The 26,544-nt window shown below is 35.8% G+C and overlaps 4 protein-coding genes and 1 non-coding gene across 6 annotated transcripts; 2 read left to right on the forward strand and 3 right to left on the reverse strand.

Annotated features, from left to right (window-relative positions):
• Nucleotides 1-778: 778 nt before the first annotated feature.
• On the forward strand, nucleotides 779-4,294 carry LOC109814188 (protein REVEILLE 1). The gene is made up of 6 exons (XM_020378561.3): nucleotides 779-1,213; nucleotides 1,816-1,950; nucleotides 2,064-2,175; nucleotides 2,305-2,366; nucleotides 2,545-2,937; nucleotides 3,186-4,294. The coding sequence occupies exons 1-6, from the start codon at nucleotides 1,202-1,204 to the stop codon at nucleotides 3,825-3,827; spliced, it is 1,356 nt and encodes a 451-aa protein (XP_020234150.1). The 5' UTR covers nucleotides 779-1,201; the 3' UTR covers nucleotides 3,828-4,294.
• A 3,807-nt stretch (nucleotides 4,295-8,101) lies between these two features.
• On the reverse strand, nucleotides 8,102-8,175 carry TRNAV-CAC (transfer RNA valine (anticodon CAC)). The gene has a single exon. It is a non-coding gene; the product is annotated as a tRNA-Val (tRNA).
• A 411-nt stretch (nucleotides 8,176-8,586) lies between these two features.
• EXPA13 (expansin A13) lies at nucleotides 8,587-10,965 on the forward strand. Its single transcript, XM_020378533.3, has 2 exons — nucleotides 8,587-9,160; nucleotides 10,332-10,965. The coding sequence occupies exons 1-2, from the start codon at nucleotides 8,682-8,684 to the stop codon at nucleotides 10,639-10,641; spliced, it is 789 nt and encodes a 262-aa protein (XP_020234122.1). The 5' UTR covers nucleotides 8,587-8,681; the 3' UTR covers nucleotides 10,642-10,965.
• A 764-nt stretch (nucleotides 10,966-11,729) lies between these two features.
• Nucleotides 11,730-13,743, reverse strand: LOC109814169 (Pmr5/Cas1p GDSL/SGNH-like acyl-esterase family protein). Its single transcript, XM_020378535.3, has one exon. It carries the CDS (start codon nucleotides 13,279-13,281, stop codon nucleotides 12,154-12,156), a length of 1,128 nt encoding a protein of 375 aa, XP_020234124.1. The 5' UTR covers nucleotides 13,282-13,743; the 3' UTR covers nucleotides 11,730-12,153.
• Nucleotides 13,744-14,559: 816 nt separating this feature from the next.
• Nucleotides 14,560-26,510, reverse strand: LOC109814156 (glutathione S-transferase U25). Of its 2 annotated transcripts, none has more exons than XM_083064430.1 (3): nucleotides 26,124-26,510; nucleotides 23,969-25,217; nucleotides 14,560-14,829 (listed from the first exon to the last, which is right to left on the reverse strand). In XM_083064430.1, exons 1-2 carry the CDS (start codon nucleotides 26,442-26,444, stop codon nucleotides 24,873-24,875), a joined length of 666 nt encoding a protein of 221 aa, XP_082920556.1. In that variant the 5' UTR covers nucleotides 26,445-26,510; the 3' UTR covers nucleotides 14,560-14,829; nucleotides 23,969-24,872. The 2 variants fall into 2 exon arrangements, with proteins under 2 accessions (XP_082920556.1, XP_020234107.1); XM_020378518.3 differs by having other exon boundaries at nucleotides 14,560-14,836.
• Nucleotides 26,511-26,544: the final 34 nt, after the last annotated feature.

The following is a 26,544-nucleotide window of genomic DNA, read 5'->3' on the forward strand; positions in this document are numbered from 1 at the left end:
TTAAATAAGTGTATAAAAAACTATAGAATATATATAGTTATTAGTTAGTAATAGTATATACCAAAAAAATAAAAGCACTGATTATAATATTTATAGAAAGGCAGAATTATCATTTATCTGTATGGAGGTGGGAAAATAATAGCCACGCAAACCCCAAGCGTGTCAGCGGTAGGGGTTGATCCACGCTTAAGCAAGGTCAGGGTTCGAATCCTGCCTTGTGTATGCAGCCGCGTTAAATTTTGGGGCCAGCTATCCTACCCTTTGAGGTGCCTCCAACGTAGCGAGGAGATTAGTCACTGCTGTCGGCGGTGGATACTCCAGGAACGAACCTAAAAAAAAAAAAATAATAGCCACGCATTAATAATGATAAAGAGGCGTGGAACCAGTGAGAGTGCGAGTAGCACTGTAGCAATGGCACTCGCGAGTATCACTGTGTCTGAAATTATCCACAACGCGCTCTGTATTAGTTTTCGCCCACCCAATTAGAAAGCGAAACAAAATTAAAAAAATAAATAAGTAAAAAAGAAAAAGAAGAAAAAACAGAAAAGCGAGAAACAGACGCGACAGCGGAACGCCACGTGTGGAGGACCTCTTTCGACGTGAGCCACAAGATTGCATCGAGTTCTCGAGATTTCGAGGAGGCGAAAAATAAAAATGAAAAAGAAAACTTCTTTTCCTACTTCGAAACAAAATTCAACATCCGACGTGGCACTCTCTCGTTGCTCCTTTTATTTTTTCTCACTTTCCCACTTGGCTTTTATATCTATCTTCTCAACTCCTTCACCCCATTCTTCTTCTTCTCCTTGTTCTATAACCTCGACTCAAAAGCCTTCAACTTTTTTTTTTTTTCTCTCTCTCTCTCTCTCTCTCTCTACAACTTGAGATTTGGAAACGCTTATGGGGTGATCATCGTGGCAAGAGCTTGCAAATTCATGCAGTGGATCAGTTTGAATGATCACGGGATCTCAAAAGCGTTTCTTTGAAGTCTGAGCTCAAAGAGTAGTGTTGGAAAAAGACAAGAGACGAGACAGTGTTTCTGTACAGAATTTAATAGTAGCGGGAGAAGGGCAAGTGTGGAGTTTTGTGATTTGGTTGTTTTTGTTATGTACTGTTGAGGAAGTTGTGTACAAAGAAAGATAAGTTTTACTGTGTTGGTGTTCTTTGAGACAACCTCGGAGGAGAAGATATTGGTATTCACCACATGGCGATACAAGTAAGTAACCATGAGTTTCTTTGTTTTTTCTTTCATATATGCTATAAGGAATTTTTGTGAGCAATCTGGTTTTTTTATTGTACTTGTATGTTTTGTGGTTTGTTCTGGATTTGCCAGCTAAAAGTCATCCGTTTTGGTAGTATATGTTTGGTTCTGTTTTAAAGATAAAAAAAAAAAAAAAAAGCTAAATACAATAATGAAAAACTTTATGAGTTATGATTTGTTTACCTTTTTCAAATATGCAGATTTTAGTTTTATAAACGGGGTAATAATTTTTTATAAATTTTGGAAAAGTAACTGTTGAAAAATGTTTCTGGTTTAGTTAATAGTTTGCTAAGAAGTAAGAACACTTTGCCTACGTGAGATCTTATAATCTTCATCAATGGCGCAATTTTTCTGTTCACTAAAGAATAAAAACTTCAGGGTCATTTAATGAAGAAATCTTGATTGTTGGTTGATATTTACCAAGAGATGAATGATTCTTTGGTGGATGAATACTCTTTGGTTGTGATTTTCATTTAATTCTACTTGAAATTTCTATTGCAAGAAAATTTTTGTTTTATTCTTGATTCTTATTTATTTGCTATTTGGACTGGATGCAGGGCCAAAATGCATTTACTAGATCACGGGGTGGTCTTCCAGTTGGAGATGGAATATCTTTGAATTCTGGTGTGCATTCTGTTGCTGATATTTCACTACATGATCAATTTTCTTGTGGAAATGACTATGCCTTGAAGGTTCTCCTCTCTAGATTCTTATGTGTTTGTAGAATTTTAAATTTGATTTTCACATCTGTGACAGTGTCACCTTTGTTTTAAACTTTTAATCAATTTTATATCTGCATCAACAGGTAAGAAAACCATATACTATCACAAAGCAGAGAGAGAGGTGGACAGATGAAGAACATAAGAAGTTCCTTGAAGCCTTAAAGCTATATGGCCGGGCCTGGCGACGGATTGAAGGTATAATTAATTTAGAATTTTCATATCTTTCGCAAAGTATGCCATAGAGATTGTAGCAGAAGAATATATATAAACTAGTGAATCAATAAGTATGGTCTAAGTTTTTGGATCCTTTTATTTTCACCACAGAACATGTTGGCACAAAGACTGCTGTTCAGATTCGAAGTCATGCTCAGAAGTTTTTTTCTAAGGTTTATTGCTATTCCAATACACATCATCTAACATATTTTAAATATATCATGAGCCATGCCTTAAGTTAAAGTTGTGATGAGATGAACTTAAGATATGCAAAAGTGCAAATTTCCTTGGGGTGAAGTTGAAGGGTTCATCTTAAATTCAATCTAATTCCTTTGTTTTAACTTAATGCAGGTTGTTCGAGAGTCTAGTGGGAACAGCACAGCCTTGGAGGAATCAATTGAAATTCCACCTCCACGACCTAAGCGGAAGCCAATTCATCCTTATCCTCGTAAACTAGTTGAGATTCCAAAGAAAGAAATTTCCAACTCCGAACACCCTCTGAGGTCTAATTCTCTCAAGTCATCAGATTTTGGTCAAGAAAACAATTCTCCCAAGTCAGTGTTATCTGCAATTGTTTCAGAAACCCTTGGTTCCTCTGATTCAGATACCCCTACTAGAAGTTTGTCACCAGTCTCATCCACTAGTGGTGACCCCTTAAACAATTTTCCACTGGCTGACCCCAAAACATCATTTGAGGAAGAAGGGTCTCCACCAAGTTCAGCTCATGATGACCAACCTCTTGTGGTACTTCTTAAATCCCAATCTATTTCATTTTCATATCATCATGAGAATAGTTTTAAGAAAAGATAACTGATTTATGTTCTTATGTTTGATTCTTAAATTTTTTTAAAAAAATACACCGAACACTGTCATTCAATCATAAACATACTAAAGTTACTATCGACGATGTTTCAAGACTTCTAACTAGTTGATAGTTCAAAAACCTTTACTCGAAAATGTATAAAAATTAAACTCTTGATTTTAATATTCAGAAATTGGAGCTTTTTCACAAAGAACGCGATTCTACCAAAGACGATGCAGCAGAAGAATCATCTGGTCGTACTCTCAAACTTTTTGGGACCACTCTTTTGGTAACAGATCCATGTAAACCTTCTTCTCTAACACCGGAGCCATGCAAACCAATACCTACGGCTGCAATGTATCTTGTGCAACTTCAGAATGGATGTTCAAATATTGCACAAGGTCCTGCAAGTATTGTTCCTCCTAGGTGGACTCTTCCCCACAATGCACCATTCATGTCACTGCACAAGGAGCCAAAAGGGAAGCATCTATATTCCAATCTTGGAGAGTATGAACTTAAAGAAGTTCAAAAGGAAGGGTCTTGGACTGATTCCAACACTAGTAGTTCATTTAATGACGGAGACAACAATGAAAAATCAGATGATCAAGCTAAAAGTGTTGTGCATTGCTTTAGCAAAAGGGATGGACAATTGGACCTTCTTGGTCACACTCCACTTAGTGTAACATCATCTATATCTGAGCTAAGGGTGAGACCTAAAACCTATGGAAAAGGGTTTGTGCCATACAAAAGGTGCATGGCAGAGAGAGAAAAGCCGTACTCCCTAATAAGTGATGAGGAGAGGGAAGAGAAACGTATCAAGCTTTCCTTGTAGTACCCTCTAATTGGCTTTTCTTCAAAGCAGTTTCCCTTTCACAGGTATAATGTAACTGTTTCTGTTGCTGGATGATCTCGTATGAGATTGAGAAGAAAGAAACGGGAGCTGAAATTTTTGATATTTCTACTGCATTGTTAATCCTCCACAAGCTTGTATTTGCCTATATCAACTTCAAGACTTGGGGAGTACTATACTATCCAGTGAATTATCCCACTTTTTCTTTATTTTTTTATATTTCTTCAAGCCAGTTAGTAGGCCTTTTGTATTTCTTCAATTTTTTTCCTCCCACCTTCCACTCTCAACCATCCAGTGTCCCCTTTTTAATGCTAATTGTCTTTCAAGTGTAAGTTGCATATATGTATCAGTTACTAGTGTAATTGTTCATATTTATCATATTTAATGGGGGTAAATTATACATGCAAGTTGCATCACCTGAAGCTGAATAAAAATGTACTTAATGCTCATTCCATTTATGACATTATTTTGATTTCGGGCTATCAATATAATTGTATAAGAAATCATGGGACCTCTGTATTAATGAACATGATTTAGGATGTTAGGTTGCCATAAAAATTAAAGTTTGTGTAGGGTCTAAAATGAAAGGATATCGAATAAAATTTTGTTGAACATTAAAATGTGAGTATAATTTATCTCCCTTAAAATGGAATAACTTTTTTTTTAAAAAGGAATTATTCATTGAAAATGCCTAATAAATTTCCTATATGGCGTATGTTGTGGATGTTATGGGCAAGAACGGCCAATCAATCAAAAGTTGAAAAGGTTACCTTTTCTTTTTGTCAGAAACACGGAGAGCAGAGCAGAGATCCACGGGTTTGGTGTGGTTCACCAGATGGCAAGATATTGTTGACCAAGAGAAAAAAAGATAAAAGTTGTTGAAAATTGAAGAAACTTATTAAATAAGTGACAGATTAATACAAACATGCACAATGTAAATAACTTTTTTTATATTTTTTATCATATTGTTATCAATAGGAGTATAGTAATTTTAGTTATGATTTTATATTTAACATAGATATCAAATATGATTCTTGACTTTGATTAAAGAATATATATGTCAAATTATTTGTGTTAATGATTTTTGATAATTAAAGATATTCTAAAAAGGATTGGTTATTTGTTTAAATTGTAATTGTAATATTATTATCAATGAAATTAAATTGATTTGAGTTAAATCTTGTTAGATCATATGTTTTATATAAAAGATAATTCTTGTTCAACTCATAAGAATATTATGATAATTAAATTATATATATTTGCATTTAGTGTCTTTTTTTTTTTTGGAAATATGATTTATCAACCATTAATTTTTCATAATATAAAATTGAGTCATTATTTTATATTTTTAAATTACTGTTTTTTATTCAATTAAAGTTATTTGTATTTTTACCTATTTAAATCAAAATCATTGAATATTAATGTATCAAGGGCTTATTAATAACTAGTATTTTTTTTACGTTACCAAAAAAAAAATAACTAGTGGTTTTACATTTTCTTCAAAGTATTCACCATGAGAAATGAATGAATATGAACATATAATAGCATAGAAATATTCACCAGTATGTGGCTCTGATTCAACAAATTAGATCCCCAATGTTTCCTTCTAACATATCCTACGAGAAAAAAATTCTTGCACTGCTTCTGATGACTCTAATTTCTTCATTTGAAACGTTTGCCCACCTCATATTTCCTCCTCTATGTCTATGGTATCCGAAGCATAGGTGTAATTACAATTAGACATTACCCACTTTGTTTATGTTTTCTGTCTGACAAAATGTTAGAACATTTTTAAAAATAAGCATCAATAAATAATTGACATATCAATGTACCATATTTAGTGTCTAAATGTTCTATTTGTGAATTTTCTTTCATCAAGTTTTTTTACTGATAAAAAAAAATAAAAACAAGTCTTCTTAAAATGTTTTGTTTTGAAGATCTTGACTTATTAATTCCCAGTTCCTCCATTTTTTTTTTTAAATTATCCCTATTCCTTTTCATGTCATTTTCAAAAGCTGGTCCATTAATGAGAGCCTCGTACTAATGTAATGTTACATAGTTGGAAATGAATGGAAAAGCGCAATTACAGTGCGAAGATAGGAGCATAAGGGGACATGATCTTTGGGTGGCAAAGAATTGTAGCCTTCAAAACGCAGATGATATTTGCTTCACTCAGTGGATTGTTAAATCAGATTCTCAAACATTATTACAACTCACATCATTCATACAATCATCCTTTTCATTATTACTGCCTTACAACTCAGCTATGTTTGTCAAATACGTGTCACTGCTTATCACATACCACAACCACAATGAATCATGAAGCAAACGGAGATCTAGATTATGTAGGGCTTCAGAGGAGAAAATTGAAATGATTGCATCCAAATTTATCTCAAAGGACAATCATATCCAATTTGATTTTAAATCATAGGAATTCATTTAAAAAGATTACACCCGTATTCAATAAAAGGATATTATATTATTAATATAATAAGATAGGTCTAATGATTAAGATCAAAAGAGTATACACAAAATTTTAAATTTAAATTTTGTTATTATTATTGAAATTTTGTTATGAATATATATAGACTTATTATTTAGTAAGACTAAAAATATTGAACAAAATATTTATGCATGTTGGGTGATAATGACATAATGTAATTCATTTTTTTTTTACACTTACAATGAGTCATGATTAAACTTGTGTACCTTAACATAAACTTATTTAAGAACAGACGATAACTTCTTTGTTGGTAGCTTTTTCTTTAATAGGCCCCATAGTTGGGCCTTTTATCCTTAAGTTTATACTTTTGGGGCCTACTTTTCATTATTTGAAACTAAAACTAGTATGGGCCTTGACCCTTTTAAGTGAATTACACAGGTTATAGACTTACAAGTAATGATGCAAGTTCATTCACCAAAAAAATTATAAAAGTAATGAGCAAAGTTAGATCCAAAGAGATGAACATGTTTATAATATATTTCTTAATATGATGATCTTTTTAGATGATTAATATGACGAAATTATTAAAACTTGTAAAATAACGGAGCTTTTCAGACCCAAAAGAGCATTTTTTATTTATTTATAAAACTATATCTTACTAATATTGAGGAAATAAATGCATGGTACAGTTTTATACAAGCAAACTTCTTAATAATTATATTTTGACGTCTTACTCTAACTAAAAAAGTATGTGAGTGTAAGTGATAACTATAATTTTTTTTAAATGCGTCGAAGTATGTATTGTTAATTTATTTTAACTAAAAAAAAGCGGGTATAAGTTAACAAATTATGTGTGTCTATGAGTTTATTTGCATACAAGTTTAAAAATACTTTTGAGAGTTTCTCTGCTAGAAAATGCTATTTATTTTTATTAAAAAAAAGCTTTCAAAAACACTTTTAACTTGTATCCAAACAAATTATATATATATAAGATGAGTTCACTTACTCCAATAAACTTACTTGATGATAATTGTGTTATAACTTTATTTGTACATTTTTTATAATGTAAGTCATTTATTTTAATTTAAATGTTAAGATCGAACATTTTTATTCTTACATAAAAGTAACATTCTCATAATTTATAATTACACACGTTCAAAAGTCTACTATAAAAATATATTCAAATATTTATTTTAAATCAAGTCAAATAATACTCGATTTGAGTCTAAATTATTTATTAATAAATTTTTTTATTAGATATAATGATTGAATGTTGTATTAAATTTAAGATGAATCAATATCAAATATTTATGTTTGTATATGTGATTTTTTTTCATCCTCTACCTTGTTTCCTATATTTGGTTTAAAGATTTTAATATATCTTCATAAATAATGACAAGTTCATAAATAATGTCAAGTTTTATAATTGATAATATTAATGAGTTTAGTTTAGTTAATTGAGTAAAGTGTGAGTGTTGTAACTTGTAAATCTTTTTAGCATCCATGTTTGATTCTCATTAAGAAAAAAAACTTTTTTATAAGTTAAATTTACTTTTCATGTATTTAACAAATTTTTTTTTCCAAAAAAGTCTTTATTAAATAGGATAAAACTCATTTTAATAATCTAAATATTTTGAGAGAATTATTTTGTTTTTATTTCAAGACTTCTTCTGCACTAACTATAATTATAAGTGGATGTCATTAATAAACCGAAATATTTCAATGTAGGTGTTATAATAATTTATTTTTTCTTTCACATTCATATTTAACAAAATGGCCATACTTTCTACTTTTTGTAAGTAAAAAGAATGTCTGTCTGAGCCCGGGTTCGAACCGGGGACCTCTAGTGTGTGAGACTAGCGTGATAACCAACTACACCACCCAGACTGCTACGATACTTCTCCTAGTTTGAATATTATTTATGAATAATGATGCTTGTGTTTCACGTTATAATCCAATCACTAACTCTAATCATTAATGAACAGAACTGATCAAACACGAAAAACATTACATTACCCTCCTCGTTTACTCAACCCAAATATATTTGATAATTGATAGAGGACTATTTTTCATAAAGTAGTAACTTTTTTTTATTTATGCAATATAACGTAATAACTAAGATGATATTCCTGTCTGAAGAACGACCCTCGTAGAAAACAAAAACTAAAAGCATCTTTTCCATTAAATACACATATTGTAAAAGTTTTTATAATTAAATTATAATATGAAGATAATTAAAAGTATATTTCTTTCTATTAATTTTGTGTATCAAAAAACATAAATAAGTAAAAAGAAGAAGAAGGAAAGGGAAAGTAGAGTGTGGGTTGCAAATAAAGAAAGCCATAATCATAACCCTTCCTTTCACTTCATTGCTCTCTGAGCTTCACACGGAAATGTTGCCACTCACATTGTTCACACTATTCACACTCTCTTCCTCAGTCACTTCACACTTCTCCTCTCCTCCCTCTCTAGAATCTTCTGCTGCGCCCTCCTTCTCCGAGTGGCGATCCGCGCACGCCACCTACTACGCCGCCGCCGATCCCCGCGACAAGGTGGGCGGCGCCTGCGGCTACGGCGACCTCGTCAAGGGCGGCTACGGGATGGCCACGGTCGGCCTCAGCGAGACGCTGTTCGAGCGGGGCCAGATCTGCGGCGCCTGCTTCGAGCTCCGCTGCGTGGAGGACATGCGGTGGTGCATCCCCGGCACCTCCATCATCGTCACCGCCACCAACTTCTGCGCCCCCAACTACGGCTTCACCAACGACGGCGGCGGACACTGCAACCCTCCCAATAAGCACTTCGTTCTCCCCATCGAGGCCTTCGAGAAGATCGCCATTTGGAAAGCCGGAAACATGCCTGTGCAGTATCGCAGGTTCCCTCAATTACTCACTCGTCTTTCACAAGTTACTATATACTGCACAGATCAATTACTGCTCACTGCTCATCTTTATTTGTTATGCCATGTTATGTTGAATTTTGTTACTGAAAACTTTGAAATCACGATTTGGATTCTTAAATAAAATGTGGGGCCACTAAATTTTAAGGAATAAGCCATCAATTTGGTTCATGGCTCACTTTCCTAAATAGTCATTCAACTACAATAACTATATAACTAGTCCTAAAGGATTAGAGATCATGCTGCATAGCCCTTCAAATATTGAAAATTTCTTCAAATTACTACTTCAGTATTAGTAAAATATATCAACTCGTTGACTAGATTGATGGATATTCTATTCTTTAGGGATTACTTATGTAATTTCGTTAATTTAATGATTATTTTTTAATTATATTATTGATATGAAATATCCATTAGCCGTTAATAACTAATTTTCATTAGAGAGTTTAACTCTTCACTATTCGTTAGGTCTCCCTTTCCGAACAGTTTTTTACTATACCGTTTAATTGTTTACGGACTATTTAGGAGAGCTGGAGAGAGGCCTAGAGGACTCAACTGATTGTTTGTTCAAATTTCAAAAGAGAATTTATTAGATGTTCTACGATTATCATGTCTATCTTGATTAATCTTGACGGGACATAATCAAAAATTTTATGAAATTTAGTTATATGAAAGGTAGAGAGATTGATCAAAATAGACATGCGGTGAATAAGAGAGAAGAGAGTGCGACTAGCATTTCTCAACTAATTAGAAAGCCTAAGAATTTGAGTAGATGACAAGGGTGACCATGCCCTACCGAACGGGTCAGATTAAACAAGTCAAAATTCAATTAGGACTTTTAAAATGAAGCTTTCATAGTTCTTTATTTATTTATTTATTTATTTAATATATATATATATATATATATATATATATATATATAAGATCATTTTGGATCATGATCGGATTGAGATAAATATGCTCGAATTTAATTTGACTTAACAATTTTGAATTTTAAAACTTACATGCTATTGGACTGATTCAAGCAGGCTAAGGTAGTCTGATCTGTTTTGTCACTTCCAATTGATAGCAATATAAATATGTTTTGCACTTTAATTATATTTGAATTAAATTCTATTTTGAATGTTGTGTGATGTGTTTGGAGCAGGATAAAGTGTAGGAAGGAAGGAGGGATTCGATTTACGGTTACTGGTTCTGGAATCTTCATTTCAGTGCTGATTAGCAATGTTGCTGGCCACGGAGACATAGTGGCGGTGAAGGTTAAAGGTTCAAGAACTGGTTGGCTTCCAATGGGTCGCAATTGGGGGCAAAATTGGCATGTAAATGCGTTGCTGCAAAATCAACCTCTTTCGTTCGAGGTTACTGCTAGTGATGGCAAAACGGTTACGTCTTACAATGTTGCTCCCAAGGATTGGACCTTTGGACAAACCTTTGAAGGCAAGCAATTTGAGACTTGAAAGCTTAATGAATTGAAGTGGTCTTATTTCAAGGGACCGTTCTCCTTCCCAAAAAGAATTTCAGCCCAATACTGATAAAAGGTCTACTTGCCGGTGGTTTTCTTTCTACTTTTTGATTCTTTTGGTTTTGTAGAAGACTGTGTAGATAGCAAATGATTTGGTGGTTTGCAGGGTTGTCAATGTAACGATGTACCTTTCCATTTATTATATTAGAAAATTTTGGATAAAAAAATATATATACCTTGTTGGTCAACCAGCAACAAAGAAAACTTGCAATGTAAATGTTTTAAGGCTCTCATAAGACGTATCATCCTACTGATTTCACTTGCAAGTTGTCTTCAATATTACTAGTCATTCAACCCCCGTTAATGATTATTAGATAATCCATCACAATAGATTGATTTACTGTAGCAGTACTCATAATGCTAATTTTTGGTGAAATATTTTGTTCAAGTTTTGATTTTTTTTTTGTATTTGTTTTTTCCACGTTCTCAATGCTTCTGGTTTTCACTACCAGTTAGCCGCTAGTGTGTCACTTTTTTACCCCTATTAGCCTCACTACAGAAGAATGCAAGAACTGGGGTCGTCAAACTCAACAGATGCTCAAGTTTTCCTTTCCCTCAACAAAAAACGAGTGGACTGTTTTGTGCTCTATTGATAGGCCTAGGTCATCTAGAAGTCCTATTCATATTGACTAGCTTTAAAATGCATAATTAAAACTTCTGTTGCAAGATAGGTTAAGTTAATAAACAAATGAACGATCATTAGAGTTTTAACAAGTAATATCGTCCATTAATAAGTATACACTCAGGCAGCAAAAGGTGTAAAGCACTTCGAACTAATGACATCGTACTATTAGAATAATGGTTGATTAGTGATTACCATCAACCTAGAGCCAAATGAGACATGTATCTGTTAAGACCTGAGGTGATCTACTTATGTCAACAAAATTTTATTCCTCAAAAAGAAAAACAATAAACGGCCACCTATTGGTTGTTGTATTGATCCATGAAAGAAAGCAAACAAATGGTTTGTCTCAACAATTCTGCTCCACAATAACATCTCACACGCAAAAATGAGCAGAAAGAGAAAGTAACAAACGGAATATTATTATTATCCATCAACATGCCATTGCTACAATCTTGTTGGCCCAAAGGAAATCAGAAATGAATCCCAGTTAAATTGTGGTTAAAAGCACGTGTGAACTGTTTGTACAGAAATTTGAGTTTCCAATTTTTGTGAATAATACATGAGCTGTTAGCATACAATGGAACAGGAAAAAGAAAGAGAAACAAAAAAGAATTTCAAATGTGGTTTACTATAACAATAATCACTCTAAAACTAATTGAATCTAATGCCTCGGAAAAATCCAGGCAAAAATTTGCAAGCTATGATGGAAGAACTCAACTATTAATCAAAATCGTTGGAGTGTCCTACCGTGTATATCCCCCACACATGGAGCTTAAGCGGAGCAGATCTAAGAGGGAACGAAACATACCAATGCTACAAACTTCATAGCTTCTGATGAGATTCAATAAGCAATGCATTCAACATAACATGAACCCCAGCCTCATAAACAACCCCATCATAATGCATCCCATCATCTGTACACCTGATCCCACAATTCCAACTCAATGACCCAATATCCAGCAGTTGAAATGGCCCCCCAAACTGCCTCAACATGCCACTTCCCTGAACCTCCCTCTCATACTCTCCCCACACTATATCAGTCATCCTCTCCCTCTTTGCCGCCGTATTCAACATGGAGTTTACCAAACTCGGCATCCCAAGCCAAAACAAGTGCGGCGATGACCTAACCGCCACCGAAGCCACCGCCACAGCCACAGCCTCATCATTGCCAAATTCTGAAGACACAGGCAACAGTGACATCACAGAACTCCTCAAAACCCCCAAATCCACACCATAATCCGAAGCATTGGTGAAATGCAGCATGTGCCACAAACCAGAACCCATCACCAAAAGATCAGGATAAACACGATTCCTCTTGAACCCCACAACCAAATTTGTCAAATTGTTAACATAAGGTGCCCAAATGAAATCCAACTTCATCCCAATCTCATCCACCACAGTGTGGTAATCACTGTGCCGTTTAAACAAAGACCCTCTAACAGATTCCATCCCCTCCGAGTCCAGAACCAAACCCAGCAACGACAGCACAAAGATTCGAGCTTGCGAATCCCCCGCTACCACAACCCAAGACCCATTAAGCAAAACCGAAACGTCGTGTCGTTTCAGCTTCTGAAACTCACACGATTCAACAGAACCCGACTCCTTCCAAGACCAAAACTTGTCGTAATTCACAGAGTTGTTATTATTATTACTATCACTAAAGTCAAACACCCTTCCGGGCCTCACCTCCCAGACAATTTCGTGAAGCAACGAAACACACGAATCGCGATCGTCCACGACAACGTCAACAGAAGAAGAAGAAACCGACGTGACGAAATCAGAAACCGAGGGGAAATAGGGTGTGAGGTGAACACCAACAGCGAGAGTGATGAAAAGCGCGCCACTGAAGAAGAGAACCTTGTTGCGACTCAGGTGCCACCCCGCCATGCCCATAGGCACAAACAGAACCACACACGCCGCCAAAAGCCCCAACTGCACCGCACCCAACATTGCCCACTTCTTCTTCCCAGATCCCTCCGAAACTCACATGTGGGGTTTCGGTTCTCGACGCGACCCGTGAAGGGAAACGAAAGAGGGTACCCGAGATCTGAGGAAAAATTGAAACTTTTCTCCGACCTGGGAAAAGGGTCAGAGTGAAAGTTGGTGGGTGGCTTGGGATTGAAGAATTTGAAGGAGGTTTTTTTTTTTTTTTTTTGTGTGTGATGGGAACGTGGTAACAAGAGGAGCGAGATTCAGGTCGAAAGGAGTGAAATGGGAACAAGGGTGCGGGAATTGGAATTGCTTACAGAGAAGAACACCAAGGATTCAGAAACCGGTGGCAATGATTGCGAGTGTTGTGTGTCATTTTGCTTGCATCCGGAAATTTTGTCCACGAGTGTTAACTTGCCTTGTGGATGTTTTTGCGGTGTGTGGGTTTGTTTTTGTGTTACGAAGGTCTTGAATTGAAGGTACCTTGCCACTTGCCACCGCCACTACATAATAAGGATAAAAACCATTTTTCAATCATTTAAGTTTTGTATTAACTATATATTTTTTCATGTTAACGTTTTTTACTATATCATGTCGGGATGTTAAACAATATAATTAAAATTTTAAATTCTTTTTTTCCTGATATTTCTAGAGTATTTGGTTATAATCTTCAATTTTAAAAAATAATTCCGTACTTTTTTATATTTGAGTTCTTAACTTATATATATATATATATATATATATATATATATATATATATATATATATATATATATATATATCTTTATTTAGATTGCTTTTCTGACTACTTTAGGTGCTTTTTAATTGGATCTTTGTGAACACCTTTTTAATTGGATTTTTAAAACTAATTTATAATAACTTGAAATAAGTAATGACGTGTGTAGTTGATTTGTATATATTTTATTGTTGAGTTGAAATCTCAATTGTTAATATTGTGTTGTTTATATGAAATGTGAATTGGTGATAAATTGTGTTGTTATGTTGATATTGTAGTGTTGAAGGTTTGATGGATTAGTTGAAAATATGGTATTGTATTGTAATAGACTCAGTTGCTTGCATTAGTTATATAATTGTTTTATTCATATATTGATTATGTTGATTATTTAAATTTTAGTTTATTTTTACATATTTTTACGTGATTGAATTTTAATAATTATATTTGGCATGAGAGTAGAGTAAAGATAATTTATTGTTCGAGTTATTTTAGGAGGCCATGTTGATGTTAATAATGTTGATATTTTGAGCTACCTTGGAGTAGCTAGTTGATAGTAGATGTGCTTAACCGATACCTGAAGCTACATTTTCTGTTATATGGATTATTGTATAGATATATACACATCTATATGAAAGTTTAGTTGTAAATATATATGTAGTCTAAAAGAAATATGAGTGAGTCCTTCATGGTGCTTTAGGGTATCTTCCGAGTTAGCTTGCTTGGAGCTCCCAAATGACTTACTTTGAACGAGCATGAAGTTGCTAAGAGCGCACCTCCCTCTTATTGTGAGTAAGTGTTCCCAATATTAGCTCCTTTTTCATTAGCTCTTCCTCCTTGTATCTCAAAATTTAAAAAAAAAATGTTGGACTTGGTCATGCAAAGGAAGAATTCATGGAAGAATGTATTCATTTGATGAGGGAAAATAGGGAAACCAATACAAATAAAATAATGTATGAAAATAGAAAAACAAAATGAGAGGAAAATAAACTCCGCATACATGTATAAACAACACCATGTTATAATTACAAAATGCATTCCAACTACGAGAAAGAAAAAGAAAGAGAGAAATAAGTTTAGAAAATAATATTTCATTTTTTTTGATGTATTTCGGTTATGAGTTGAGTGTTTAGAAACACTGGAGCTCTATATAATAATTAGGGTAAAAATGGAGGAAAACTTTGTGTTCTCTGCGACCACTGCTCGTTCTGACCAGGAGATGGGTGAACCACCTGATGGAGGTGGGGGAGTCAACCGTAACATGATTCAAGCTGGTGTGTCCTTCAGGGACAAAATGATGGGAGGGAGATCCCCCCCACCAATGATGGAGGAGGTTGATCTTGTGGGACAAAATCTTATGAAGATAGTGTATGAAGAAGGCAACAGACTTAAACCCAAGGTATATCTCGACGATGCGGTCTTTGAGAAGTTGTGCCTCCCTTGGCAGGACGCTCTCATAGTAAAGTTGCTTGGAAAGACTATTGGGTTTATGACAATGAGGGAGAGGCTGAAACAAGTATGGAAACTCCATAGTGGTTTTGATCTAATGGACGTGGGAAATGGCTTCTTTGTGGTCAAGTTTGAAGAGGAGTCAGCACGAGAGAAGGTTATGACCGGGGGACCTTGGATGATTTTTGATCATTATCTCTCGGTGCAACGATGGGAGCCAGACTTTGTCTCTCCATCCACACAAGTTAACAAAACACTTGTTTGGATCCGCTTCCCTGGCTTAAATCTAATGTTCTTTGACAAAAGCTTTCTTCTCGGTTTAGCATCAGCAGTTGGTGTTCCGAGTAGGGTGGATATGCCTACAGTCAATGTGGCCAGAGGGAAATTCGCTAGAGTTTGTGTTGAAATTGATTTGACTGTGCCAGTGGTTGGAAAGGTGTGGTTCCGTGACCATTGGTACAAGGTGGAATATGAGGGATTACACTTGATTTGTGCTAAATGTGGCTGTTATGGACATCTGAGTAGAGACTGTGCTACACTGCCGCCTAATCCTTCCAATGTCCAGTCTCCGGTGGTAGAGGGAGGCGCTCCAGTTCAGGAAGTTACGGTGACGGGGCTTAATCAGGACGGAAATCAAGGGAATGATTCTGAGATTAGTAAGGAAGGGACGGATATCACAACGGGAGATCCGGAGGACGCTCTTCATGGAGAGTGGTTGGTAGTTCGAAGAAGGAATAAAGGGGGAAAGGAGAAAATTAAGGGTGTGGCTGCTGAGAGAACTAAGGACGGGATTGCGGAGAAAAATAAGGGGGTATCTCCACAATCATTTAACATTAAAGATTCCAGTCAACATAAGATATTGCAGCAGCATGACAATATGGGAACTAAACCATTTTTGGCTGTTACTAACATTAACTCCCCCTTTAGTAGTGCACAAGATGGAACAAGGATGGTCAAAGGAAAGAAGCGGGCCCGCAGGGAGAATTTACATGTGACAAAAAATAAAGAGAAGGAGAGGCACGTAACTATTAAAGAAAAGAGACCACCCATGCATGTGACCAAGGAGAGTGACGTGCGACTCAGTCCTGAGTTATCCACGGTGATGGCGAACTCAGTGAGTCAACTCGCTATAAAAGGTGACACTGTTATGTTAAATGAAAACATAAATGACAAGGCTAACAAGAAGGATGTGATGCCAGGCTTCGACTTAGGAACTGGGATAGTGATATCTCCGGATCTTCTTCGTGGCACCATGTCGCAAGGACCGAAGCAGACTTCCAAGGGTGGGAAAGCTCTTGAGTCAAAATTGAAGAAAGGAAATAGTGGGCCACAAGCATCTTCCCAAGTGAATTTATCAAAGGGGGAAGGCACCGTGAGTACGAAAGTAGCTGATGTAGGAATGCACTGGGATCCTGGTCAGTAGAAGACAGTGTTTTCTTTCTTCACCTTTATGCTGTTGTTTATGATGGTATTCAGAGATTTTAAAATCATTTCGTGGAATGTTCGCGGGGCAGCCAATACTGAGGGTAAGCGCCACGTAAGGAACTTGGTGAGCCAGTTCAAACCTTCGATGTTTATTGTAGTTGAGACTCATATCCAGTTTGCTAGTGCGAGTCGCTTTTGGAATTCCATGGGATACTATCCAGGGGCGGTGGTGGAAGCTCAAGGGCACTCAGGTGGTATTTGGGTCTTGTGTAGTGTGCATGCGGGTGTTGTTGTGGACCTGATAGACCATTTCCATCAATGTGTTACTGTTAGTATCACTAGGCAGGACTCTACATGGTTATGCAGTGCAGTGTATGGAAGTCCTATTCCTTCCATTCGTGAAAATCTTTGGTCTCATCTGATTACTCTGCGTCAAACTATGGATCGACCGTGGCTGTTGATTGGAGATTTTAATGAGATCCTTCTCCCGTCAGAAGTCAGTGGGGGTCGTTTTAGTAGAAATGGAGCAGATAAGTTTCAAAGGGTACTTGACTACTGTAGTTTGATGGATGTTGGTGCCACTGGTTCGAGATTCACTTGGTTACGTAGGGAAAGGTTCTCTCGGTTAATTATGAAGAGACTTGACAGAGTTTTGGTTGACTATGAATGGCGACATGCTTTCCCGGAGGCGTATGTTGAGAATCTTTGCCGTATTCACTCGGATCATTCCCCTCTTCTTGTGAGATGCAGTGGCTTCGTGCCATCTCGTGACACGAGACCGTTTCGTTTCCAAGCAGCGTGGACTCTCCATGAGGAATTTGATTCGGTGGTTAATGATGCTTGGGGTGTTGGTCAGGGACTTGTTCTGGACTCTCTTGCTCAAGTGAAAGATGAGGCATTGCGGTTTAATGAGGAGAAATTTGGTAATATATTCAGAAATAAAAGGAGGGTGGAAGCGAGATTGACAGGTGTCCAGAGGGCGCTAGAATCTTGTCGCTCTAGTGATATGCTGATTTTAGAGAAAAGTTTACAAAGAGAACATGCTAAGATCCTTGCTCAAGAGGAGATGTTGTGGTACCAGAAGTCTAGAGAGAAGTGGGTGAAATATGGTGATAAGAATACGAAATTCTTCCATACTCAAACAATAATCCGGAGGAGACGTAATAAGATTCAAGGTCTATTCTTAGAAGATGGTTCATGGTGTACGGATGAAGCTACTTTGAAAGCAGAAGCCAATAGATTCTACAGGAACTTGTTTACTTCTCCAATTGGATCTACCCCGGAAGCTCTTGCTCATGTTCCACTTCCTTGTCTAAACAACGAGGAAAGGGACGCTTTAATGAGAGATGTTACTGTCGAGGAGGTTAAGAATGCGGTAATGTCGATGAAATCCTTTAAAGCGCCGGGTCCAGATGGATTTCAAGCAATATTTTTCAAGAAATACTGGGGGGTGGTGGGTCAGGATGTTTGGAAACTAGTGGCTGAGGCTTTCACAACCGGCTCGCTTGACTCCCGTTTGTGCGAGACGTTACTGGTGCTTATTCCAAAGGTGAATGACCCAACTGATCTTAAACAATTTCGGCCGATTGGTTTGTGCAATGTGATTTTTAAAATAGTTACCAAGGTCATTGTCAATCGCTTGCGACCGCTAATGCATAAGCTTATTGGACCGCTTCAAAGCAGCTTTGTCCCTGGGAGAGGCACAGTAGATAATGCAGTTGTAGCGCAGGAAATCTTGAGTTATATGAAGAAGTCTAGAGATAGAGTTGGGACAGTGGCTCTTAAAATTGACATGGAGAAGGCGTATGATAGGGTTGGATGGGAATTCCTTCGAAACACTTTGAATGACTTTGGTTTTCCTACTATATTTATCTCCCTTGTTATGCAGTGTGTTTGCTCCTCCAAGCTGTCGGTTTTGTGGAATGGGGAGAGGCTAGAGGGGTTTAGTCCATCTAGAGGCCTTCGTCAGGGAGACCCTATGTCACCTTACTTATTTGTCCTTTGCATGGAGAAATTGTCAGCTCTTATTTCTCTTAGAGTTGAAGAAGGGAGGTGGTGCCCAGTCAGTGTCGCTCGGGGAGGACCGCGCATATCTCACCTTCTTTTTGCGGATGATGTCTTGCTTTTCTGTAAAGCTAAGAGTAGTCAACGCCATCTGATTGTTGAGGTTCTAGAGGAGTTCTGTGTCGCGTCAGGCATGAAGGTGAATTATGAGAAATCGAAAGCCTATGCCTCCGCCAAGACCCCTGCTTCAGTGATTCGTGACTTCAGTGCTACCACTAATATGCAGTTTTGTAATGACCTGGGGAAGTATTTGGGGTTCCCTCTTGTACCTGGAAGGATGGGTCGAAGTCATTTTCTGCCGATGGTTGAAAAGCTTCATTCTAGACTTGCATCGTGGAAAAGGAATATGCTAAATAGGGCGGGTAGAATCTGTTTGGCTCAATCGGTACTGACATCTTTGCCTACTTATACTATGCAAACTTTGTGGTTACCGCAAACCATTTGTAATGACATTGACAAGGTGTCCAGGAATTTCATTTGGGGGAAGGAGGGTGCTACTAGAAGCTTGAACCTTGTGAGTTGGAAGAAAGTAATAGCGCCAAGGAGGTATGGGGGGCTTGGAATTCGTGATACCAGGATGGCCAATATCTCTCTACTTGGGAAGCTTGTTTGGGGGCTACTTGTTGGTAAACCTTCTCTTTGGCGGGAAATATTGGAGCACAAGTATCTAAGGGGGAGATGTATTTTGTCTTTAACCAGCACGGGCTCTATGTCTAATATTATGAGAGGGATTGTTCGGGCTACACATGAAATTAGGGATGGGTTTAAGATTCGGTTTGGAGATGGTAACTCGTCCTTTTGGTTTGACTCATGGTCCGCTATGGATCGTCTTTGTAACCATGTGCCTTATGTGCATATTTCTGATACTGAAAGGAAGATCAATGACGTGTGGAAAGATGGGTCGTGGGATTGGAATAGCCTGTACACCTTGGTACCAGATAACATCAAGGACATGCTAAACCAGGTTGATATAATGGGCTTTGGCAATGTTCCAGATGTTTGGAGTTGGACAGCTAGAACGGATGGGGAATACTCCGCAGCGAGTGGTTATAAGTGGTTGTGTAACAAAAACCGTCCTTTGCCTGCTGAAGGTGAGTGGCTGTGGATTTGGAAGATTAAGTGCCCTGAGAAGGTGAAAGTCATAATTTGGTTGATGCTTCATGTGGCAGTGCCTACTAATTTGTTCAGGTTCAACCGTGGCTTGGCTCTATCCCCCCTTTGTGTTAGATGTGGCGAGGATACTGAATCGGTTTTACATTGCATGCGGGACTGCAAGTACAGTAAAGCGCTTTGGCTACAGTTTGGCTTCTCAAATATAAACTTCTTCAATCATGAAGTGAGAACTTGGATTCAAAGGGGGGTGAATAGCGCTCAATGTAGCAAGTTCTTGGCTGTTATGTGGTGGACATGGCGGTGGCGTAATATGGACGTGTTAGGAGGAGAAGAGTGGAATATGGAGCAGGTCCGTTATAAGATTAACTCCACACTGTGTGATTGGAACAATGCTTTCGCAGGCGAGCAAGTGCATTCTCATGAGGTGCAGGAAGTCACATGGTGTAAGCCAACTCCCCCAATGGTGAAAGTCAACGTAGATGGTAGTTATAAGAGTGGGGATCTCTGCGTGGGCTTTGGAGGAGTTATTCGGGACCACGAAGGGACTTGGAAGACGGGGTTTTCTGGGCGGCATCAAACCACATCAGTGCTGCTGGCCGAGTTATTGGGATTGAAACATGGATTGTTGCTTGCGTGGGATGCTGGTTTTAGAGAGGTGCAATGTGAAACAGATTCTTTGGAAGCCTTTAGGCTGGTGTCTATGGCACATGTTCCCAAATTTCACAACTTTGGGGTGGTTATTCAGCAGATACGTGAATTGCTAAGGCATGATTGGAGGGTAGCACTTTCTCATATTCTGCGTCAGGGGAATGCTTGTGCAGATATCTTGGCAAAGATGGGGGGGTCTCTTGATAGGCCTTTTGTTGTCTTTGGCTCTCCTCCTCATTCGTTATGTGAAGCTCTACGTGATGATGCTAGAGGACGTTCCTTCCTTCGTTTGTAGTTTCTTTTAATTTTCCAGTGCACCAAAAAAAAAAAAAAACACTATTTATATTTTCTCCCTATTCAATAATATATTTGCAACAACCCAAAGACGTATGAACAATTAGTTGAACTCAGTTATCATGTTTTGTGTATTATTATTCTACATTTATTTTGTTTCTTGCAAATTTGATTATGAGAAATTTTGTGTAATTTCTCAACAATGGGTATCTAGAGCTTTGGTATTAATTTCTATCAATTCTCAAAAGAATTTAATTGATTCACAAGGAATCAAATTTGAGTGGGAGAAGTGGCTACAGATGAAGGAAAAGTGAAAATTAAGAAGTTTGATGGTGCAAACATTGACTTTTGGAAGATGTAGATCAAAGATTATTTGTATTAGAAAAAGTTGTTCAACCTCTCTCAAGAAACAAACCAGAGGGCATGGGGGATGAATATTGGACTATTCTCGAAAGACAAGCCTTTGGAGTTATCCGATTAACGTTATCCCACAACGTTGCATTCAACATTGCAAAAGAAAAGATCATAACAAGTATTATAGTGGCTTTTTCTCATATGTATGAAAAGTCATCAACCTCAAATAAAGTTCATTTGATGAAACGGTTATTTAATTTGCGGATGAAAGCAGGTGTATTTGGCAGGGCAACATCTTAATGACCTCAATATAGCTACAACCCAATTGAGTTCAGTTGGAATTGAATTTAATGAAGAAATATGAGCGTTGATAATTTTGTCTTCTTTACCAGAAAGTTGGAATGCTATTGTCACAACTATGAATAGCTCTTCGGGAAGAAATAAGTTAAAATTCAATGATGTTCATGATCTAGTTCTCAGTGAAGAGATTCAATAGAGAGAGTCAAGTGAATCTTCAACCTCTTCAGTTTTGCATACAAAATCAAGATGAAGAAGTTTAACTAGAAGAAATGGATGTGGTAAATCCAATGACAAGAGGTTTAGGTCCAAGAATCATCGTAGTTTCCACAACTCAAAGAAATTTGAGTGTTGGAATTTTGGTAAGAGTGGACATTACAAAAATCAATGCAAAAGTGCACCAAAGAATTAAGAGGTGAAAGTAGAGGCAAATGTTATTTCTACTTTAGGAGGAGATGATGCGTTGATATGTTTTTTAGAGAACAAGGAAGAGTCTTGGGTGTAAGACTCTAGAACATCCTTTCATGCCACTTAACAAAAAAAATTCATTGAGAATTATGTCCCCTAAAACCTCAATAAAGTTTACCTTGGTATTGAGAAACCTTGTGAGATTGTGGATAAAAGGTGTAGTGAAGATTAAGTTGAATGGGTCTATATGGGAGTTAAAAAATGTTAGACATATTCCTAACCTGACAAAGAACTTAATCTTAGTGGGTTAGATGGCTAATGATGACTACACAACAATTGCACATGGCGATCATTGAAAGACTTCATAGGGTGCAACGATAATTGCTCGTTGTAAAAAATGGTACTCTTTACAAGAAAGTGGGAGCATGTTGTTTGATTTTAGTTGCAACAAATGAAAATCCCAATCTATGACACCAAAGGTTAGGCCATATGAGTGAGGAGATGAAGATCATGCCCTCAAATGATAAACTACTAAGTCTTCAGTTAGTAGAAATTGGCATGTGTGAAGACTATATACTTGGAAAGTAAAAACAAGTTAGCTTTTAGACAAATGGAAAAACCCCAAAGAAGGAGAGACTTGAGCTTGTTAACTCCGATGTTTGGGGTCCAACAATTGTTCCATCCATTGGTGGGAAGTAATACTTTGTGACTTTTATTGTTGATCACTCTAGGAAGGTATATGTATACTTTTTAAAACATAAGTTTGAAGTATTTGAGGCTTTCAAGATTTGGAAAAAACATGGTAGAAAATGTGACATGTTTAAAGATCAAAAACTTAAAACCAACAATGATGGTAATATAAAGGTGTCATCTTTAAGAATTTTTGCTACAAGGACAGTATCAAAATGGAAAGGGTTGTATCAGGTACACTTAAGCACAATGGTGTAACTGAATATATGAATCAAATATTAATTGAAAGATCCAAAAACTTGCGTTTGTAGTCAAACTTACCAAAAGAAATTAATAACGAAAATATTTTTATAAAATCATTGTAATATATTAAAAATTATGATAGGTTATATTAAATTTTCTCGTGAATCACCCATTTAAATTCTTATAAAATTAAATGTCAATTAAATTATTCTTTAAAATTAATAAAACGAAAACTTCAACTTGTAGATCATCGATCAATTAATCTACTATTTTAACATTAAAAAATTGAATCGATATATAATATGAATAATAGATAGCCAACTAATAAGTGCACACATGGCTCTCACGTCACATATATGAACAAAAATATCTAAATTTTTATTTCTATTTATCGTATCTAAATTTATATCAAAAGTTTAAAATGCCTTTTTGTTTTTCAAAATAACTATGCAATTTTAATCCTCAAATTATAATTAAACAAAATTAAGATCTGCACATAAGCATCAAAATTGTTAATAATTTTAGTTTTCAAGATGTTTCATATGAAAATAAGATTAAAAAATTATCAAAATTGTAAAGATAATAGTTGAATTTCACATTTTTTTTCCTCAAAATTATACTTAATAAATAAATTCATTTAATATATATAGATTGAAATCTTGAATAGAAATTAAAATTGCACATATATTTATTATTATGATATCTATGTGTGTATGTTTGTGTTTAGGGTAGTTTCTATCTTGGGGCTTATGATATCTATCTTGGTGCATGTGGTGGTACCTATCTTGTGCCTTATATATGGTAGTGGCAACGGTATAACCAAAAGTTAACTACACAAATCTTATAGAACCATTTACCCGAACACCTTTGGTGCATAAAAAAACGAAAATATAACCAATTTTCATCACAAAATTTACCAAAACAAGACAAACAAATTAGAACACAATCAACATTAATTTAATCAAACACCGATAAGAGAACACGCAATACCTGAATAGAATCGCGCACGCAACTGGAGAGAACAAATGGAGAGAATTGTGCAACCGGAGAGAAGCAAATCACCACCATGCCGACACCGAAAATAAGAACAAAAAATTGTCGGACGATGTATGCTTTCAGGGGAAGTGAACACGCAAGGAATCAACTTGTCGTTGCAAGCTTTTAATTTGATATACTACATCGCTTAATATACAAAATTTTCCTTTTAAACAAGATCTCGAGTGTTAGTATTTGTTTTTTTAAAGATTGGAAAAATTACAAAGATGATCCCAATGAGGATTGAACCTAAATTCTCATGTTTCTAACTATCTCAATCCTTCCCTACCTAACCACTAGGCTAACCCTAATGGTCCGAGTGTTAGTATTGTAAATGAAAAAAATGTGGTTAATTTTTATTTTTTATTAAAAATAATCAATAAATCTTTCTTATAAAAATTTATTATTAATAAAATTAATAAATATTTTGGGTTAATAATATAATTTATAAACAAATAGAAAGTAATACAAACCAAACCGAGAAGTTATTATTACTTCTTCATTATTTCCCTTATTTAATACAAGCCATTATTATGTGACAATTAAAACAGAAAATTTTAATACAAAGTAGGGAAAAAGAAAAAGAGCAACAAGCACCATGCATTATCCACCTGCATGAGGCATGCATATTGATTGGGAATGCTTAATTTCATTTGAACACAATTTTTTAACATACTAATCTTAATACATTCTTTTTTATTGATTAAAATTTATTAAAATTCACAAAATATGAAGATAGTCATTAGATAAGGTATAAAACCCACTAATTTTTGTGATTTTTAATAAATTTCGATCGATAAAAAAGAATATATTAAAAAAAGTGTGTTAATTAGTGTTTTTAACATTTCTCTTTCATTCATTAATCAAGTCCTGACATCTTCCTAAAATGAAGGACAAATTGATAGACCTTTTCTGGGTCTGGAAGAACTTTGGCAACAGACTCCCTCTTCAAACACCTTTTAATCCAAGCTGAGAGTTTTGGTGTATGGTCTTGAATTTTGAAGCCTCCAAGCTTCTCATAAGCCAAAAACCAAGGTGAATGAGAAATGGCTATGATGTCCACATACCCAAAGGCTTCACCACCAAAATAGTTCTTCTCCCCAAGAGCTTCCTCAAGATGCTTTATAACTTCAATGAAGTCCCTAGTGCCCACTTCTCGCTCTTCTCCATTGCTCCCCCATACACTCCTTCCGGTCTCGAATACCTTCCAAGTATATATAAATAAAAAGAAAATCCATAATCATATATGTAAACACATATATCATTAATTTTAGCTTCTTAGGGGAAATTATTATATGATTTTGGATCACGTTGTCTCAACTTTTAGTATTTGTTAAATATTTGAAAGAAATTATTTTACAAAGAATAATTATTGATAATGGGTTAAAAAGAAATTATCTCTACCTAACCAAGTAATCAAATGTTATTAATTATTTATTGTAAATTAAATTTTTTGACTATATATCACACAAAAATTAAATGGAATCATAAACGCATAGTAATTTGAAACTATCTAACAATCTCTCTAATGTAGAGATTTTGATATTAGATGTTTTTTTTTTGGTTTATATAAGTAAGGGTGTTTCCATGCTAGCTTTTGTGCTGTTTCAATCTCTTGTAAACCAAAACAACTTATGAGTACAATTTTGTGACACTCACCATGGTATTCGGATTTCTTTTTAATAAGTAGTGATATTTGTACACTCAAATATTTCAAACAATCTAATGGCATCTCGCATTTTTCTCCAATTTTCCTTCTATCATGTTATATACTTGTTACATCTATCACTTTTCTATTTTATTTTTTTTCTTGGTGTATAGTAGTATATTGGATTTTCACAAAGTACATCATTTTTTGTTATCTATAGACATAATTTGTACAATATTTTAAAGTTAATAATTAAAAACTAATCTACACTTACATAGTATGACTTTGGTATTAAAATGTTTAGACATCTTAAATTAAAGATATTGAGCATAAACTTAAAATGTATAGACATGCATGGGGTCACAGAACTTGTTAGATCTGAAAGAATAGCACTCAATGTTAAAATACAAGAAAAGAATTTTGGCACACGACCTTCTAGACATTAAGAAAGAGTCAACTAACCTTTTTATCAATGTAATCAACCCAGAATCGAGCTTGGGCACGATCATAAGCACTAGTTGGAAGCAGTGAGTTGGAAGGCCAGACTTCATCAATGTAGGTAACAATGATAGCAGACTCAACGATAGGTTTATCATTGTGCAAGAGCACGGGAACTTTTTGATGAATTGGATTTGACTTGAGCAGAAGATCACTCTTGCACCCAAACACATCCTCCTCACTAGCCACATACTTCACCCCTTTCTCCTCCAAAGCAATTTTCACTCTCCCACAATATGGGCTGGCCCAAAAGTCCAAAACCTCAAGCTTGTCTCCCTTTGACATGTTATCTATGTCTTTCCTTTCTTTTGCTTCTTATCGGTTCTGGGGTGACTACAAAATGTGAGACAAGTTCAAATTTATAGTGCACATTTTAATTAGATGA

Source organism: Cajanus cajan, chromosome 9, assembly GCF_000230855.2.
Source record: "Cajanus cajan strain Asha chromosome 9, NIPB_CcT2T_4, whole genome shotgun sequence".
Lineage (NCBI taxonomy): Eukaryota > Viridiplantae > Streptophyta > Magnoliopsida > Fabales > Fabaceae > Cajanus > Cajanus cajan.

Coding starts and splice junctions, on each gene's coding strand:
- EXPA13 (XM_020378533.3), top strand. CDS start 8,682: ATGTTGCCACTCACATTGTTCACACTATTCACACTCTCTTCCTCAGTC. Junction 9,161..10,331: donor ATGCCTGTGCAGTATCGCAG/GTTCCCTCAATT, acceptor TGTTTGGAGCAG/GATAAAGTGTAGGAAGGAAG.
- LOC109814156 (XM_083064430.1), bottom strand. CDS start 26,444: ATGTCAAAGGGAGACAAGCTTGAGGTTTTGGACTTTTGGGCCAGCCCA. Junction 25,218..26,123: donor TTGATTACATTGATAAAAAG/GTTAGTTGACTC, acceptor TATACTTGGAAG/GTATTCGAGACCGGAAGGAG.
- LOC109814169 (XM_020378535.3), bottom strand. CDS start 13,281: ATGTTGGGTGCGGTGCAGTTGGGGCTTTTGGCGGCGTGTGTGGTTCTG.
- LOC109814188 (XM_020378561.3), top strand. Junction 2,176..2,304: donor GGCCTGGCGACGGATTGAAG/GTATAATTAATT, acceptor TTTTCACCACAG/AACATGTTGGCACAAAGACT. Junction 2,367..2,544: donor CTCAGAAGTTTTTTTCTAAG/GTTTATTGCTAT, acceptor AACTTAATGCAG/GTTGTTCGAGAGTCTAGTGG.